The 20,432-nt window shown below is 38.6% G+C and overlaps 1 protein-coding gene across 1 annotated transcript in view; it reads left to right on the forward strand.

Moving 5' to 3' along the window:
• The first annotated feature begins 6,374 nt into the window (after positions 1-6,374).
• LOC149045967 (uncharacterized) overlaps positions 6,375-20,432 on the forward strand; it is a 39,818-nt gene continuing 25,760 nt past the window's right edge. The window contains exons 1-6 of the mRNA XM_089205988.1: positions 6,375-6,540; positions 8,899-9,060; positions 9,330-9,407; positions 10,073-10,140; positions 10,620-13,098; positions 14,613-14,616. Of these exons, the coding sequence (XP_089062114.1) occupies positions 6,375-6,540; positions 8,899-9,060; positions 9,330-9,407; positions 10,073-10,140; positions 10,620-13,098; positions 14,613-14,616 (2,957 nt within the window). The remainder of the gene's footprint in view (positions 6,541-8,898; positions 9,061-9,329; positions 9,408-10,072; positions 10,141-10,619; positions 13,099-14,612; positions 14,617-20,432) is intronic.

Raw genomic sequence — 20,432 nt, forward strand, 5'->3', positions numbered from 1 at the left:
CGATGATACACGATTTTCTGTTTCGAGTTTGATGAGCCCATATTCAGCTTCTTCAATAGTGCTGGTGTTACCAAGTGCACCGTTTCGTTACACACTTGTGGGGCAAATCACATTTTCACAGGAGTTAAGGTGAGGACAGAATAAGTTAATAGCGACCTAATGCAGTGGATGAGATAAACGGGTATTGACTAAAGATACCTAAAGATACAAATAGAATTAATTTAAAACATGAGACAAACGAATGAAAGAAATATCGATCTTATTCACTCGTCACGAACGCGGGGGGTTGGAAGGAAAACATTAACTTTCCTCTCAAGGTCATCGGATTTTACGATCTGAAGTTCACCCACATAGCTTTAGATTTCTCGTCAGTGAGCCATGACATACAGTGGATACATAAAGGATCATCCTGCATACTGCTGAGATCTTCGATGTCGAAAGTGTCATATCTAAATAACACATAGTGAAAGAAAGGAAATTTCAAGCTCCTTCGTGACAAAGGAAAAAAATCATTTTTAACCGACCACCGAAAAAAAGACCCTATCCATCAGATCAGGTTAAACGACAGATTAAATATCAATGCTGACATGTTGATAAACATACCAGACCTTGAGGAAGCTTATTTATCTTCCCATGAGGGATCTTTGAAGTTGCAGTATTTCTGATTTCAGTATCATGTGTGTCACTTGTCTGTATGAACTATAATACAATTATTTATGGCCTCGCTTACTGCATCCAAACTCAGCAGACAATTCTGGAGCTCAAAGAGAAAGAGAGCTAGGGCCTCAGATTTCTCTTCCAAATTAACGACAACTGGTTCAGTAACAATTTATTTATAAAATTCCTGAAAGATACACTGAGGGTCAGTCTGTACACAAAGATGCGTGGACTGCATAGATTTAAAAAAATCCTGGAATAACTTCCTCAGATATTTCTCTTAGAAGAGTACTTATGGTATTCGCTTTAATTCTTTACAAGACACGTAACGATTTGAATATGCTTTTCTTTAGATAAAGCGAGAAGTCAATTATTTTCTTGGGAAAGAACTTTATTGGAATTGAATTTATTGCAAGTAGTCTTCAGGTGAGGAAAGATAATGAAGAAATATGTGGCATATTATAATCGAAAGACGGGAAATTGGAAAAAAAATAAACATAGAGAATACATATTATCGATATGATTTCTTTAGCTTTGTATCTCCCTCCGGTGATGAATATGTGCAACTTGTTATTACAAAGTACACGTAGATATCAATGCAGCAAAAAAAGGAGTGATCTTTGAGAACAGAGAAAGTTATCAGTAAAAGCAAAGTATCTCGATGTAACACTAAATTTTTTTACATGTAAAAGAAAGACAGTGAATGAAAACAATTCAGACATGGATGCCCATTTAATCTTGTTCGGAAATCGACTACATACTGACAAACCCATCTGGATTTTGCGAATCAGCATCGTTTTCATATTAGAAAGGAACAGATTTTATTATTCCAAAACTGATTGTATCGGGATGAGATCTAGAGCGCCACTGAATTTCACTGGACACTTACGCTTTTGACTGCAAAAATATTTCGTGTAGAATTGGCGGAAATTATTTACAAGAAAAAGGTTTACCGCTATTATTTTTAGAAACTTTATGAAGTTGTCACGGTGAAAGCGGAAAATGAAAATTTGAGAGAACTGTAACGCTAACGGGAAGGTGACCAAAAACAAATGTGTATCGTATTGATCGAGGGATATATCGAGTTGATCACTTGAAGAGAAATTGCATTGGCACAATATAATTCACGGTATGAATTCATCCTTATCGATTCAGTTATGAGTAACATGACCTGCTCTGAGGAGAAAAGGCATTTTGTGGATTGAGGGTGTTTTGCACCAAAACGGAAAGAGCTAAATTTAAATTACAAGATAAATTAATCGTCATGCAGAAACATGTAAACAAGTAATAATCATAGAGAGAATAAAACAAACAAACAAAAAAACAAGCAAAATAACTTTCTTAGAGAAGAACAGCAATTGTGATCACGAAACTGGGTATTAGACGAGGTTAGATCTTTTAAACTCGTGAATATGTAACCTTGTTCATTTATTCATCGAAATTGTTGTAAAGCAAAATATTATTTTGATATTTTCAGGCATGTAGAATTAACAAATGACATCATTTGGAGACTACAGGGATTCAGAGGATGACAGTTTAACAGGTACAAACCAATTTTCATTCTGCAACTGATTAGAGCTGTTTAGAGCTCATGTCATTTATAATGAAAGATCGTAATCTTAATTTTCGTGCAGCTGACAACAATTAAGTTTAATTTCAGTCGAATTTTCTCAGGTTATTGTTGTCAGACGTGAAAATATCTCATTTACATACACTTATAAATTTCATTGGTTTCGCTCATTTGACTCGTGGTTAAATAGTCTGCGCGCGATGCAATTTCCTAAACCCTGTAACTCCTAGAGATGAAATAACTTGGAACTTATCCCTGTAATATCAATACGTTATCCAGCAAACAGGTAATGAAAATACTCAAAGTTTTATCTGGTAGAATTTGTTCTCTTTGAACTAACACCAAACTTCCGTATCTCCTATGAAAGGAAACATGTAGCCGCTAGAGGGGAGAATTAACAATTAGATCACGAGAGTTAAAGATTTAAATGTGCGTGATCATTATGCGGTAGAGGCGTGTGATGAGTATGTGACAGAGCTAGATAACGTGATGTATATAATTATAGTTCTCGTCAAAGTCAAAACCAGCAATTATCTATCGAAAACAAACTAAGCTCGAGGTTGAAAAAAAAAATACACAATCCCTTCGTTTCTTTTGATATCGTAACATTCGCGATATATGGTAATATAACAACGGTAATATGGTTGTCTGAAATATTACAATTTTTTCAGTTTTCAAAACATGACATCTCCACCGCACGCTGTAAATGTACCATTTATATCTTCACATATAAAGGTATCAAGGTCGTCATAAGAACCGAATTTATCAACATGACAATTTCCTTTCCATGAAGGCTTTTTTTAAAAACATTTTTTAATTTTTTATCTGAAGCTGAATTCAATATTTCTTGTAATAAGTAATTGTTGTATTTCAATGTCCGAAATTGAATTGTTTTCCGGCGAGCTGAGTTTCGATGTAGCGGATCTCTGTTTGCGATGCTCTTACATAAAAATTGTATTTCATTCAAATTTACAATCGATAACTTTGAATAAAAAGGATGATACGTGTCCGCTTGTGGATGCAAATTTATCTGCTTGAATTGAATTATGTCTTTGAAGGTGCAAAAGATGTCATGAACACTCGATGGTAAAATTCGTATCAACGTGCGGTTATCTAATACTTCCTTTATACTTGTGTGTTACTGAACAAGTGTGAGCTTAAGAAGCCTGTACCACATCGGCTAATTTCCCCCATTGCATTTTAAGGACCGAGACGAAGGCTTCGTCAGCAAAGCATCAAAGGATATATTACATGAGAACAAAATGTTTTTGTGCACCATGGAATTACCAAATGAATCTGCTAGTTTCGTTGTGATTTTTGTTTTGTTTGTTTTGTTGTCATTTAGGACGAATATGTGACCTCTATTTTAGACAAAAATACTGGAAAAGCTTTTATTCTTGTGACAAGAATATACTTTTTGGTTACAACATTATACGAGGTATTCAACAAGCTACAAGCATTTCTTTTTTCCTTTTGTGGGGTATCAAAGTGGGAATCAAAACACATTTTGCACTCTTGGGTAGCCGATCAGAGCACAGGTTTGCTGCTCGCTCGCGGGTCCCACCTAAACATAAAATAGGTCCGCAATGCGTACATGTGTGGCTTACGAAATTGAGCTGCTTTTTAGTGTCCGGTTTCTCATTGGGTTTCTATTAGAAGAGCTAATATCTGATTACCATTAGATAGTTTTCAATATTGATCCTGTTCATCAATAACACAAGATAACTAGCATACAAAAATCCTGAAATGTTTATTCTGAAGATGAGAGTTATCGGCCAAACTTTGTTATGGAGGTCTCATTTTGACAACAAAAGTTGCACATGTAACCTCAGGTTTTAAGGAACTAAAAAAAAATATCAGCGTAATCTCCCATGGTGGTCTGATAGATTCAGTCATGATTATGTTTACGTAACGAAGTGGAATTTACTTCTGAAGTTTGTAGGTTGATTGTCTTTTCCAAGGCAAGTGATGTGAAATGTACTCTAGGGAAGAATTTCATATGAATATTTTTGACATTTTGTGTACCAGTACACAAGGACGAAAATTTGGAGAAGGGCAGGGACATTCGGGAAATGATGTAATCTACACTAGAAATCATTGGGAGCTTGATTTGGTTTGAATGTATGACTAATGTTGGACAATACCTACATGTAAAGTGACACAATGCTGAGTGTAGGTTTCTTTAGTTCATTAGGGCATAAAGTTAAACTTTCAGTTGGTTGAGAGCAAAACGCTTTCTATAATTATTGTATTTAGGTTTTGTGGGACTGTATTTTCAATAAAGAACACAAAAAAATTTAGTTCAGGTAGGTAAATATGAGTTTGCGAATGGAAGAGTCTAGGGAAAAAAGATAGGTGCATTACAAGATCAGAACACAAGCAATATTTTAATAAATCATATGTTGAGTTAAGTACTCTGAAGTAACATTACATTAACGTTGCAATAATTTTTAACCCAATAAGATTTACAATTTGACCTGGAGGTTCAGGGACAGTAATCAGAGACATAACTTAAACACAGCAGAGTTCAATGTACAGGCAAGTGCTTGATGGTATGAAGTTTTCTTATTATTGAAATTGTAATTTCATGCCAGCGAGTCTACCAAATTCAAGTTATGTGGAGAAATGAATAGGTGAACTTGACATCATCATGCAAATGGTCAACTTCACATCATCATGCAAAGTGCTAATCTACCGTACAAAAAGGTCCAAAACAAACATGGTAAGCAACTGAACTTCATGTATCACTTTGTATTAGAGCACACAAGAGGACTTGTGAGACCTGCTTCACTCTCATTTGCCAGAACAAGATTGAACTTCTGGTACCAATCAAAATTCAGAATGACTATGACAGTTTGGAACTGATCTGTTAAGACTGTGCTTCTAAGGAGTCTACAGACGTGGTCAGAACCCTGGGTCCCTGAGGATACCTGATGGTTATCTAATCCACATCAAGTAGCTCTAACTTTTAACTATAAACGTAACAAATGTCAGTTCCATTGAACTGTCTCTATAAAAACTCAACAAAGTCTAAGCTAAGTTAATTAAAGTGTACTTTGGTATTCTAAATAAGCAGAAGTAAATTTTTCACAAACAACAAATGCTGAGCTCATAGCGTCTGTGCAGTTTAAAGTATTTGAAAAATTTACAAGTGCTTATCATATGAGAAATCATGTTATTAATTATTCATAATGTATACATGAAAGATACACATTCACAGGAAATCAACAAACTGATGGCAGATAAATTTGACAGTATTGACTAAATGAAGTGTGTGCTATCAAAATTTGTTAGTTTAGCCTAGTTTATTTTAGTTTGGACACGAGTTATTACTTTTTCACTAACGATAAATGAAAAAGGCACCTACCTATTTTCAGCCAATCAAAAAAGTGTAATTTTTCATGTATATCAGTATTGTGATGAGTTCACCAAACCAAACAAGTAACTGAGAAGGAGTTGTAGTCTACCAAATAAAGGCCTAATACACGTTTATTGCTACCAAGAATAGATACCAATGCTTATCTGAATCATTATGAAGAGAATCTAGAAGACTGCCAAGCTTGAAGGAAGTCATGAAATGTTAAGGTCTGAGTAATTCTGGCCATAACTTGGAAAACATAACACTAATCACATTTCAGTTAAAACTTTAAAGCACTAGGCTCCTATTCATATTTTAATATAAGCAAAACCACTTTGTAACTGAGTTTCAATGGATTACTCCCCAAAGTTTGGAATCAATCACAATAGACATTTAGCACCATGTTAACGACAAACCGCAGTTTCAGGTTAGGCATTAGATGTTTGTGACTTTTATTGCTTTAGCTATGTAAACATGAAAGTATAATTTTATTTAAAGAGGCCGTCAAATTGAATTTCCAGACAACAGCAGTGAGTGTTTTTGTAATGACAACAAAAAAGTCCTATTTTCACTACTGGCTAATGATGGTTTATTCTATTCGTATTCGATGACATGTAATGCCATGGGAGGCAGGGTGTTCTGCAGTTTAACCAAAATTTTATCTTAGCATGTACTTAAGAGACTGGTTAAGTAATTTTCTTACTGAGCATGTGATATAAACAGAAATTCAGGATAAAAAACGTTCCGGTAAATGACTTTCGTTAAATGTGACCGCACAGAGAGTCAATAATGACTCTTAAGTTTCAATGTGGTGCGACCTGCACTAAAGGTCCAGACCATGAAACGTTGGCCTGTGAGAGCACAACTTTATGCTGTAATCCGCATTTAGAAGACAAGCCGACTATAGGAAAGCTGGCATGTGAAATCTACGTAACAAAGATGAATGAAAAACTAGGTAAAAAAACGATCTTTGACAGCGTGTTGCAGCCACCTTTGCAAAATGGTCGCTTTCTGAAGCTTTGAAGCTTAGATAACTTAGCCGAGCATAGACTGGAACCTATCTTCGACAATAGTAAACCACGTGACAAGCGCTCTGTTCACCGTGACAAATCCAGTAGGGAATAAGTATCTTGGATCATGACATAGCGTGTTTCTTTACGCAATGGGCTTCCGGGGTGTTAGCAGAATTCGTGACGGTTACGCAAACCCTTGAAGGTGTTTCGGTTTGGAATAAGTTTCGCGAATTCTCGCAGCCACACACGCGATATAGTGAAGGAATGAGAGAAAGAGTCTTTTATTGCATTATTTTTGATCCATGCTTATCCGTGCTTACCGCGTACAACTAAGGGCCGGCCTTGAACGACGTTTTATCAGATGAGACTAAGAAAACAAAGAAACAAACAAATGAAAAAACAGACATGACGCAACCCATGGAACTTGACCGGAGCTGTCACGCAACCACAACAGCGTGACGGAGGAAACTTTGAGATTCTCATTCTTCCTCAATGATTAAGTATACAATATTTCCTTTAACTTACTTTCATCTGAGTCTCCTCTTTTTGATTTTTAGCAATGTAACGCAGAACAATCGATCCAATTTACTTCTAGCTATGGCAGAAAGCAACCTCCCAACAACGGGAGAAGAACTGGGGGTGAAAAATGAGTTTCCAGCCACAGGTGAGAAAAAGCAACAGGGAAAGACTAAGTCATTATGATTTTGTACGGTTTGTTGATTAAATATATCTTAATTCTGATGCACAATGTTTTGGATCATTTCGACTCGAAGGTTTTAAGTAATCCAGTAAATACGCCAGTATTAGAACGCTTGTTGTAATTGCACATAGATGTGATCACTAACAAAGTTCTCTGCAGTTTCAGCAACAGAGAAAAGTCAAGTTACTTCAAGTGACGCTGAATTGGATGTATACGATGACCTTTTAAGAGGTAAGAACACCTGGTGAATCAAGAGTTTTTGAAAGACTTCCCAGTAAAGTTTTTGTCACATTTACTTCCAAATTTGCTTATGTTGTGGATAAGTTTTCGAAACAGCAAAAGATTGTTTCTTCAAATTTCAAACTTTGTTACCAGTAAAATATAAAACAAAGGAAAAACAATTAATTGCTCGATCCGATCGAGCAGAATGCGTAGACATCGTTAATTATTCATAACCGATAAATTTGAACGCGACTTCGCTTTGAAGAGCCCTAAATTAGAGAAGAGTGTGACAAAATTGGCCCCCTGGGCTTAGTAAAACTCAGTTTTCCGAGTTTTAGAAGTGCTACCTTCTAATTCGACGCACGGTGTTTTTAAGAATGAAGATGTATCTACATTTTGCAACTAAAATGACTGATGATTGCGAAGAAGAAGTACTATCCGTTTGCATTTGAAAATACCCAAAATGTGATCATTTTTAGTGTGAAAGTCATTTTCGTCGAGAGAGAGCTATTGGTACCAGTAGACCTGTCAAAGTCGAGTGTTGAAAATTTGCAAACGGGTAACTTTTGGGGGCCACCACGAGGAAAGATTTTGTCCCTCATTGTTCAATACAAATTTGGAGAAAATTTTACGCAATATTAGAATTCTACAGAGAAGAGGAGGAATTTTGTCTTAGTCGTATCGCCTGTTTTGGTCCTCTAGATAATTTACGCCTTTTCGGAAAGTTATGACAACGCCAGGTCCACGCTGTAAAGCACCAGCCAATAACATAATAGAACCGCTGACCTTTACAACAGGCGAAATGGCACTTCGCGGGAAAATGGTACTTTCCCAATCAAATTTTCTCCATTTAGCCTCTACGAGTATGTTCTCAATAGACAATTACATGTACGAGAAAAGCCAAGTCACACACAAAAAAAGAGAAAACATGCGTAACGCAGGTGTAAAAGGGTTTTTGGAGAGCCTCTCGACCTAAATGTAAACCGAACAGATTTGATCTGGTTATAGCCAAACTAAAGCCAAAACTCCTGATAGTTTGCATACTTAAAGCAAACAAAATGCACAGATAAACTCTCTTGAAGGGCGATTGCAAACAAAGCTAAGTTCAAATAAGATCTCCCGGTGAAACTTGTGTTTTTTTGGAAAACGTAAGCCAGGTATTAAAGGAGGTTTGTGAAAGTCTCTAGACCCAAATGTAAACCGAGAAACTTGAACTGGTAATAGGCAAGCTACAGCCCAGACTTTTCTGATTTTCATTTTTCATAGCTCTAAGCTCCTTTAACCTAACAGTTCGTTTGGAAGTATTAAGTTGGCATCATTGGTTAAGGGTCGTATTACTCATTACTAGATCATTAATACTAAAATGGTGTGCTTTTAGTGATAGCGAAAGAATGTCTGGAGAAAGGTAACAAAGAATATCGACAAGGAGAAGCTAATAACGCGATAATCTCCTACACGGAAGGACTTCAAGTGAACTGCAAAGATAAACGGCTGAACGCCAAGCTTTACAGCAACAGGGCAACCGCTCATTTCCGTTTAGGTAACAATTTCATTTCCAAATATATAAATCTCTCATGCAGCGATATAAGATAACGGAATACACAATCTGCCCCAAGAAAAGGAAAAAAATTGAGCAACTGCAAAAAAGAAGCATAGAAAGAGATATCACCATTTAGCAGATGAAGATTGAGCAAGGAAATGATCCTTGTAAATGAACAGAAATTTTTGCAATTTTAATTTTTTCATACGTCTTTGCCACAATTGCATGTGATGACCACTTTTTCAAACTTTATTTCTTGAATTTCACAGCAAACTACTTGGAATGTCTCGATGATGCAACAGTTGCTGTTCAATTGGAACCCACTTTAATCAAAGCTATTGAGAAAGGCGAGTTTTTCAGATATAAGCCATCAACATTCTTTTCTCTGATTTCGTCAAAAGAGGATTGTGTGGTTTGTGGTGGGTAACTGCACCCCAAATGTCAATTGTATCTAGTGTGTCAATGTCTGTTATGTGGGTAAAAAGCATAGGCAAATGTCAATAATCTCTCAAATACCACCACCTGGTTAGTTCACGTTGTAGAGCGCCGGAGGTCGAGTGCTCAAGCCCTTGTCCAGAACAACACTCAGTCTAAAAACATCTGAGGAGAATGTGCTGCCACCTGGCTATGACATCTGCAAATTGTTTAATAATCTTAATCTAGCAGGGGACGTTAAAAAACCCGGCAAGGAAGCTACTGAAAATTCCTTTTCAAAAGTTAAACTGCTCAATGCAGTCTGCCCGAAAACTTCCTCGAAAAGTGCTGAAAAGCGCATAAGAGCACGTTAAAATGAAGAATGCGCGAGACAATTTCATCGTTATCATCATCAATTGGTAGCCGCTTTGCATTAGCTCCTTATTGTTCATTTTCAGTTCTTCTACAAGTTCAAATTTCCTTCATTATGAAAATTTTTGTTCCCAGCTAAATGACAAATTAAGTCCATTTTATCAATACGTTTATACCTTAACAATGATAAATTACCTCGCACCACCAATTATTCTCTCCTTTTCAGGAGCCAGAGCTTGTGTCGAACTTTGCTGGGATAAAGAAGCAAGGAGCTGGTTGCATATGGGATTGACAGTATCCTTTAACGAATGTTTCAAACGTGATACGAGATGCAATGCGAATAATATTTCAAGGAAAATCAATACGTTCCAGGCTGATTCTTCTACACATAATGCAAGCGATGTTCCATTATACTGCACTGAGCAGTTTAAAGAAGCTAAAATATTATTAAGGAGTTCTTTCTTTTATTCCACGAAACTCTACTTAAAAGAAGAGGCCATATTAACTAATTCCCAGAGTTTCTGCTGAATGGCCCTCATTTTTGTCTCCAGACGAGCATCACCAGGACGACCGAACCTAAACTAATAAATGCGCTTCAGAGCTGGTTAACACTCTCGAATAACTTGAAATCAAATCTCTTTAAGAAACCCACGTTCGAATTATCATTCCAATTTCAGGGTTTTATACAATACTCTCACTATTTTTAAAACACAGATTTCCATTGCATTTTCGCAAATCTGCTCGTGATTTATCTACCCTTGACACGTTTTAAGATTGAAAACAATAACGAACGTCTACTTCAATTACTAAGGAAATCGAATACCGAACTAAAAGTCAAAGCAAACACTTATGCCAGTCTCGGATGTGCTTATTGTCATGTTGGGCAGTTTCACACAACAATCAAGTATCACCAACAGGATCTAAAACTTGTTAAAGAAGTGGGAGACAAGGCCGGAGAGGGAAGAAGTTATTGCAATCTCGGCAACGCTTATGGCAGTCTAGGACAGTTTAAAACAGCCATCCAGTACCATCAACGTCATCTAGAAATTTCTAAAGAAGTGGGAGACAAGGCCGGAGAGGGAAGAAGTTATTGCAATCTCGGCAACGCTTATGGCAGTCTAGGACAGTTTAAAACAGCCATCAAGTACCATCAACGTCATCTAGAAATTGCTAAAGAGGTGGGAGACAAGGCCGGAGAGGAAAGAAGTTATGGCAATCTCGGCAACGCTTATCAAGGTCTAGGACAGTTTAAAACAGCAATCCAGTACCATCAACGTGGTCTAGAAATTGCTAAAGAAGTGGAAGACAAGGCCGGAGAGGGAAGAAGTTATTGCGGTCTCGGCAACGCTTATCAAGGTCTAGGACAGTTTAAAACAGCCATCCAGTACCATCAACGTGCTCTAGAAATTGCTAAAGAAGTGGAAGACAAGGCCGGAGAGGGAAGAAGTTATTGCGGTCTCGGCAACGCTAATCAAGGTCTAGGACAGTTTAAAACAGCCATCCAGTACCATCAACGTGGTCGAGAAATTTCCAAAAAGGTGGGAGACAAGGCCGGAGGGGGAAGAAGTTATTGCGGTCTCGGCAACGCTTATCGCAGTCTAGGACAGTTTAAAACAGCCATCCAGTACCATCAACGTCATCTAGAAATTTCTAAAGAAGTGGGAGACAAGGTCGGAGAGGGAAGAAGTTATTGCGGTCTCGGCAACGCTAATCAAGGTCTAGGACAGTTTAAAACAGCCATCCAGTACCATCAACGTGCTCTAGAAATTGCTAAAGAGGTGAGAGACAAGGCTGGAGAGGGAAGAAGTTATTGCGGTCTCGGCAATTCTTATCAAGGTCTAGGACAGTTTAAAACAGCCATCCAGTACCATCAACGTGGTCTAGAAATTTCTAAAAAGGTGGGAGACAAGGCCGGAGAGGGAAGAAGTTATTGCGGCCTCGGCAACGCTTATCGCAGTCTAGGACAGTTTAAAACAGCCATCCAGTACCATCAACGTGCTCTAGAAATTTCTAAAGAACTGGGAGACAAGGCCGGAGAGGAAAGAAGTTATTGCGGTCTCGGCAACGATTATCAAGGTCTAGGACAGTTTAAAACAGCCATCCAGTACCATCAACGTGGTCTAGAAATTGCTAAAGAAGTGGAAGACAAGGCCGGAGAGGGAAGAAGTTATGGCAATCTCGGCAACGCTTATCACAGTCTAGGACAGTTTAAAACAGCCATCCAGTACCATCAACGTGCTCTAGAAATTGCTAAAGAGGTGGGAGACAAGGCCGGAGAGGGAAGAAGTTATTGCCGTCTCGGCAACGCTTATCGTAGTCTAGGACTGTTTAAAACAGCCATCAAGTACCATCAACGTGATCTAGAAATTGCTAAAGAGGTGGGAGACAAGGCCGGAGAGGGAAGAAGTTATTGCAATCTCGGCAACGCTTATCTCAGTCTAGGACAGTTTAAAACAGCCATCCAGTACCATCAACGTCATCTAGAAATTGCTAAAGAGGTGGGAGACAAGGCCGGAGAGGGAATAAGTTATTGCAATCTCGGAAACGCTTATAACAGTCTAGGACAGTTTAAAACAGCCATCCAGTACCATCAACGTCATCTAGAAATTGCTAAAGAGGTGGGAGACAAGGCCGGAGAGGGAAGAAGTTATTGCGGTCTCGGCAACGCTCATCAAGGTCTAGGACAGTTTAAAACAGCCATCCAGTACCATAAACGTGATCTAGAAATTGCTAAAGAGGTGGGAGACAAGGCCGGAGAGGGAAGAAGTTATGGCAATCTCGGCAACGCTTATCAAGATCTAGGACAGTTTAAAACAGCAATCCAGTACCATCAACGTCATCTAGAAATTGCTAAAGAAGTGGGAGACAAGGCCGGAGAGGGAATTAGTTATTGCCATCTCGGCAACGCTTATTGCAGTCTAGGACAGTTTAAAACAGCCATCCAGTACCATCAACGTCATCTAGAAATTGCTAAAGAAGTGGGAGACAAGGCCGGAGAGGGAAAAGGTTATGGCAATCTCGGCAACGCTTATCAAGGTCTAGGACAGTTTAAAACAGCCATCCAGTACCATCAACGTCATCTACAAATTGGTAAAGAAGTGGGAGACAAGACCGGAGAGGGAAAAGGTTATTACAATCTCGGCGCTGTTTATTGCAGTCTAAGACAGTTCAAAACAGCAATCGAGTACCATCAACGTGATCTAGAAATTGTTAAAGAAGTGGGAGACAAGGCCGGAGAGGGAGGAAGTTATTGCCTTCTGGGCGAGATTCATTCCCGTCAAAGAGAGTTGAAAACGGCAATCGAGTGTTATCAACGTCACCTCGAAATATCCAAAGAAGTGGGAGATAAGACTGGAGAGGCGTGCTCACTCTGTTCTCTTGGAAGCAGTTTTGAGCGCCAAGGAAACCTTATGATGGCCTTTGACTGTTATCACTCGAGTGTACAGTTGTATGATGATATCAGGGCTAGTCTTCAACCCAACGATCAGTGGAAGATTTCTTATCGTAATCAGCACCAAAGTGCATACAAAGGTTTGTGGCGTATAATTCTCAATCAAGGTCAAGTTGTAAAGGCTTTTCTTGCCGCAGAGAAAGGACGTGCTCAAGCTCTGAGAGATCTCATGACCACAAAATACCAGCCTGGAGATTCTTCAACGTACAGCGCATCTCTGAGTTGGGTTCCATTGAGCACAATTTTCATAGCTATTAATGGACCATGCGTTTACTTCTGGGTTTGCCTCAGTGAAGATAACATCCAGATGAGAAAGGTACACGTCAACAATTATAAGTATGGGGATGAATTGGAATGTTTCACCAAGCTACTGAACAAAACTGCTCTGAAGGAGATCGGTGTAAGAGAGAAAGTGGCCAATCAAGTGATCCCATTTGATGTGAGGCACTCCCAATCAAGTGCTTTAAAGAAGCTGCATGACATATCATCAATCGAAAATCCTCCGCTTGATTCGCCGACAAAAGAGAAAGTGGCCAATCAAGTGATTCCAGTTGATGTGAGGCACTCCCAATCAAGTGCTTTAAAGAAGCTGCATGACATCATCGTTGCTCCTATCGCTGACCTGATCGAATGCAACGACGAAATCACATTTGTTCCTGAGGGGCCATTTTGCCTTGTGCCTTATGCAGCGCTGCAGGACTCTGACTCATCATATCTGAGTGATTCTTTCAGAATTCGTGTCCTTCCCTCTCTGACGACGTTGAAACTAATTCATGATTGTCCAGCTGACTTTCACATGAAGACTGGTGCATTGCTTGTCGGCGATCCATGTTTTAAACATATCATCTATGAAGGAAGACTTTTGGTGCAACTTCCAGGTGCAAGGAAAGAAGTGGAGATGATCGGACGTATCCTCCATGTTTTCCCCCTCACTGGACAAATGGCAACAAAAGATGAAGTGTTAAAACGAATATCATCAGTGGCGTTAATTCATATTGCGGCGCACGGTAAACTGGAAACTGGAGAAGTTATCCTGGCACCAAACACCACAAGAGAAAACCCTCAGCCGCAAGAGAAAGACTATCTACTGACGATGAAAGACGTCATAGACGCTGGGTTAAGAGCACGTCTGGTTGTACTTAGCTGCTGTCACACTGCTCGTGGGGAGGTCATGGCCGAGGGTGTGGTCGGCATGGCGCGTGCACTTTTGGGTGCCGGTGCTAGATCTGTTGTGGCAACCTTGTGGGCGATTGGCGACGAGGGAACCCTGGAGTTCATGACTTTCTTCTACGACGCACTTGCCGAAGGCAAGAAGGCAAGTGAAGCTCTCAATCAGGCCATGAAGTGTATGAGAGAAATTGATAAGTTCAAGAAGGAGATTTACTGGGCACCATTTGTACTCATTGGTGACGACGTCAAGCTGGATTTCAAGGATATTTAGAGGCTGCAGTAAGTAAATACTCTGTTAATACACTCTATTCAGTAAAAAGTTACATTAAATCATAATTATTAATTACGTGTGCGCCCTGGTACTTGCGTATTATTTTCCTTTCAGTTGGTTTAAGGATTTTATTTTTTGCTCCGGCAAATTGAGATGCAGTACAACCACGTTTACGGTAATAACATTCTTTTTTGGAAACATGATGCAAATTTGTTTTAAAACACTGATCCTGTAGTGCAATGTATCGTTTCAGGTGCTAGGAAATATTTCATGGCAATTCAGTAATCCTCCCTTAACATATATTCTTTTATTTTTTCAGTTAAGGCATTGGAATCCCAGCGAGTTTTAGAATACTTCTAAACGCTGATATTTGGACCAGAAACCAGTAAGCTACCGATGAAATCTTTTTCAAGAGTCTTCTTTTCAAAGCAGGAAGAATCAAAAGAAGGCCAAAGTCAAGTTTAACAAGAGGACGGATTTCCTTTGATTCAAAAGTTGACTTTTTGCTTGTCTGAACTGCTCTTACGAACTTCATCTTTGATATCCTGCTGAAACAACTGTTTTTTTTTCATATGATGCCTTGAAATTATCATGACTTGCTATGTAAAAAGTTATTTTTAATCTAAGTATTACCTACCAAGAGGATTAAGGCGTTACGTTTACGTCGAAGTTGAAACGTCTTGAAATCGTTTTTCACAGGGTTTTTTGCAGATTCTTCTCAATCGGTTTTTTTCTCATGAGTGATGTAAAGCTGTTACAGCCATGTGCGTGTGTGGAGAATTTCCACGGAAATTGGACAGTAATCAGTTTTCCGATTGCTAGATTATCTTAGTTTACGTCAGATGGAAATTATGATTAACTTTTAGAGGATTTGTACCCAGTCATTGGTACTTAAAGTTAGTTTCAGCCGATCATAATTAAGTTTATCTGGACTTAATATGAAAGAGTTTGGCCGTAATGGCAAGGATTTAGTCTTGGTATTAATTAATTTTCTAAGATTTCTTTTTTAATTTTGAATGCGATAAATTGTGTTATTTTTTACAAGCAGAACGATTCATTTTAAGTATATTGTTTAAACTAATCGTCTAAAGGCAAAACGAGAAGTTTTATTTTAATTTTAGCTACTGGCCTACAAAGCATTAGATTCAGCTCAGAACGAGCTGATTTTATTTAGTCACTCCATTAAGATTGTTTACATATTATCTAAGTACAATAAACTAACATTTGAATGTCAAACAATGAAACAAGTCGCTTGGCATTTTGTCAGAATGGAAGAGGAAATCAATAACAAAGGGAAGGACATTTCTGCATCAACCTGCATAAGCCATTTCTTGTCGTTTGAAGTAGAATTCGCTTAATAACTTTTGTCCATTTCTTTGAATAGGTTAATTGAATGAGAGATAAACTTCGATATTTTCTGACTCTATAACTGCCAATAACGATCATTGGGAGCCGTTTCTCAGGACGTCACGCTACTCACTTTTTTAGTTCGTTGCGCGACAGAGAATGTTTTGTCACATCTTGTCGTTTGAAGTAGTGTCCGCACCTATGTCTAATTCGCTCAACTTTTCCCATTTCCTTGGATAGAGTTATCGAATGAGATATAAACCTCGATATTTTTAGATTTTATATCCTCTAGTTTCGTTGATAGCCGTCACGCAACGCGCTCCTCTTGCATGTAATGCGACAGTTATGATGTTTTGTCATATATCGTTGGAGGCCAGGAAAAAGAAATTACCTTCCACTTTGGGAGATGTGCTTTATTCTCTTTATCGAAAGCGTCCTCATCATGAGAGGTACCCTAGGTTGGTGTGGTTCCTCGAGTGTAGAAAATTTTGATGAATTTTTTTTCCATGATTGCAAACTTAACTAAAACAGCATGTTACAAAAAACCGGAACTTTCTTGAAACTGAGGAGGGCCGACCGAGGGGAATTTTTAACGGTTGATCACAACCACAACCGCAAAATAGAGACCACCGCTTTTCAGCGGTGGTCTCTATTTAGCGGTTGTGGTCATTCTTGAATGAGTCCCATCGGCCCGTTCGGGTTGTATGGAACGGTCACTTTGGGCTGAACCACTCGACTAAAACGACGAATTCTTTCTGAAGTAAAATTTAGTCCATGTCTGTCTCCCAAAATCAATGTTAGTATATAGATTTCAAATGTTCTCAACTCATCGTAGATTATCTTTCTTCTCAGGATTGTTTGTTTCTGACAAATATTACACAAGAAAACTACGCAAGTGATTTGGTGGTTTATTACACCCATTTTGAAATCACTTGTGGTCTCTGTAATCTGATTGGCTCTAATTGATGCGATTTATTCACGAATCGCACCATTGCAACTTTTTTTTCCAAAATTCTAACTTTTTCCCCCAAAAGATGGATGAATTTTCAGACCGGCTCAGTCAGGTACCGCATCAACAAAATATTTGAACTGACCAAGTCCTTCATTTGAGAATTTCAAAATGGATGTAATAAAGTGGTAATTGAACCTCGTGTCGTGCAATTTTGGTCTGAAATCATACTTGTGATTTCAAATCGAACTCGCGCTGCACGCTCGTTCGATTTTGAAATCACGCAAATGATTTCAACCCAAATTGCACTCCACTCAGTTCAATTACCATTGTTAATTACCAAGAGGTCTAACTGTTAGAATTCTAATTTATTGTTATGTTTTTACGCTGCATCATCATTTTGTTGATTTTATTCCATACATTTTTGAACTGAAAATAAGCTACACATTAAAATAAATGATAAATTATGGTATAAAAATGTTGTTTTCTTGTCTTTTTTTTGTTAACCTGTATTTAACGGTGATAACACTCAGTGATAACACTCAATCACGCGTTAAACGCAGTTGCTCGATTTAACTGTCCTGGTAAATTTATGAAAGAATGAAATGGATAGTTATAAGACAAAAAGAAGAGTTCCCTGATGTCATTACCCTCTGAAGCGTACACCGGTATTTTCGCAAGTTCCTGCCGAACACCCTAGAAGAAAAAAAATCGGTCATCACTGTTTCCGTTAGGCTATTGACCGATTATTTTCACAGTCGTTATATTTGTTTTGCCCCAAATGATAGATTTTTTTTCCCTCGGGGTACTGTTCTCTAAATAATGTAGTAATAATCACATTCTTTGTACTGCTTCTTCCAGGTGCCAAAGATTTGGGATGCCAGTGATTTCTACCACGGTGCCAGCCGGGTCTCGACTGGGATCCCCGCCCGGATTAAAACGAGCAAACAAAATTGAATGAAATCCGGTTTCGGCGGTAGTCCCACGATTCCAATATTTCACGTATCAAAAAATGGTCAATTGTTCCGGCCCAACTTCTCACATTCAATGTGGCAAGGCACACATCGAGAGTTCAAAATACGTTGTGTCTCATTCAGACCACCTCTCTCCAGTTCAGTACTTGCGCGTCTAAATCTCTCTTCGGAAACAATCTTAGCAAAAGTATTCTGTTATCCTAACCAATCCATAAATAATTAGGGGTAAATAACTCACATTAACTATTGTTAAACAAAACGCTTCTTTTGTTGAACAAAGGAATGAACTTTATTTAACTGTCTCAGCACTTTATTTTACTTAAATGCGTTTAGACTGCTTTCGATCGCAAGAAACAAGTTTGGTTACTACTTTTTACAGCAGAAATGGCCTTCGGTTTTTTTTTTTTAATCTTGTTACAAACAAAACACATTTGTCTAGTTTTAGCCGGATGCGAATGAATTACTTTAAGAACTGTCAGTAGTTTTTAGAACCGAATTCTAGCAATCATAAAATAAATACTGTCTAGGCTAAACAACTTTACGCAGCCGGAGCGCGGGCAGCATCACTTTTCTGTTTGTTCCCCTTCAAGGACGCGGCATGCAACATAGGTGTGATTTTTTTGTTGCATTAATAGAATAAAAAGTCTTCTTCGTGAATAAAACTCTCTCCAGAGTTTGCTTTAGTTAATTTGAAACCGAATTCGAGATACAATGTTCATATTTTTTCGTAAGTTTACGTACGGAGAGCGCGCGCAATGCGCGAGTAACGCGCGAGTAACACTTAAAATCTCTGGAAGGATCCTACAGAGTGATTACACAATAGGACTAATCAGTGGCTATTACAAAGCGGCATGCAAAAGAAACAAAACAAATTGTGGGAGGGAATTATTCACCTGCCATGGTTTCATGCTAATCTGGTTTACAGATTTAATGAAGGAACCGAAGAAGTTACAATTCATAGACCCAACGTTTCGACACTCCTGTCTAGTGCCTTCATCAGGGGTGATCTAAACGCTGCAACAAGAGGTTTTTTTATACGATCACTAATTTTCATCACGATCACTAAAGCTGCCTTTTTTCTGACGAGGTGTAAATAGGCGTCAGGAAGTTAGCCGTCATCATCACGATTTAAGGGAGCGTGGGCGGAGTTAACATGTCAAGCTTCCAAGCAAAGGCGTTGGTGGTAACGCTGATTAGTGGTGATAATTTTAGACTTATCCCGCCCAATTGCATGGTTACACGTGCGCTCCAATAAAGCTAAATTTTCTTTTTTGGAAAAGAAAACAGCTTTTTGATGCTATTTCAAACGTGTACCAAACTGACGTTTGGTCTGTCCGACGTATTCGTTGTCACAGTCGTTGCAAGGAATAGAATAAATGGCAAAAATATGCCCCAAAGTCTGGTTTTTTGAGGCAACTTTAATGTTGTAACTATTCAAAATTCTTTTGATGTGTTCCGTAACACCCTGAATGTAGGGAATAACAGCAAAACCAGTCGCTGGTTCCCTTTCATCAGGAGTGCTACTAGTTGTAACTGGTTTTTGGCAGTTACGGAGAAAAGTTTTTGTAAAGCCATTGGCCTTTAAGACACCAAAGACATATTTCCTCTGCTCAGGCTTCGAATTGAGTGAAGATGGTGGACAGTCAGCCCTCCTGAGTAAAGTTTTGGCTACAGACTTTTTATGGCAAATAGGGTGGTGAGAATGTGGGTGAGTTTACGATAGACTTTTGTCTCTAAATTCTCACGAACCCCTCTCGACACATTTAAATCAAGAAAAGGCAAATGTATATCCTTTTCACGCTCAAGGGTAAATTGGATAGACGGCTCTACTGAATTCCAATGCGCTCCGCTTCAGTTCCGGATACCGCAGAAATAACATCATTCACCTTATTACGCACACGAAGAGTTTTAGTACGTGCGTCATTTGAATGCTTCCTTTCTTTGGTAGATAAATAACCTGAGAGCTGCGAATTCTTAATTCAATAGTCCGTCGAGCGAAGAAGTAAAAAACTGATGGTGGTCGGCAAGTAGCCACCTCCAGCGCTTCGCACAGTTCCGCTCTCCAGTGTTCTTGTCGCACGAATGACTGCTCGTACCTAATGGTTTCTTATTTTCGCGGGACTTTCAAAACTTAAAATTTTTGCGATTTTCAAAAATTCGCATACTTTTAACGTCGTTGATATATTTTTAACCTCTCTCTGCGCACTATTTGTGCCAAATTGCAAATTCTTTTATCGGACAGTCTGTTATCATACTCGTGATAAACAAATCGGACTTCCGCTGCGCGGTCGTCCGATTTTGTTATCACTCCTATGATAACAGACCGAACTGGACTCTACTCAATCCTATTACCATTACTTATTACGCGCAAAAATAATTATGTCTGACTTGTGTAGCGCGCGCAAGATTTGAACTGCTCTCATA

The sequence above is a fragment of the Pocillopora damicornis genome, chromosome 5 (genome assembly GCF_964200805.1).
Source record: "Pocillopora damicornis chromosome 5, jaPocDami1.2, whole genome shotgun sequence".
In the NCBI taxonomy this organism is placed as follows: Eukaryota; Metazoa; Cnidaria; class Anthozoa; order Scleractinia; family Pocilloporidae; genus Pocillopora; species Pocillopora damicornis.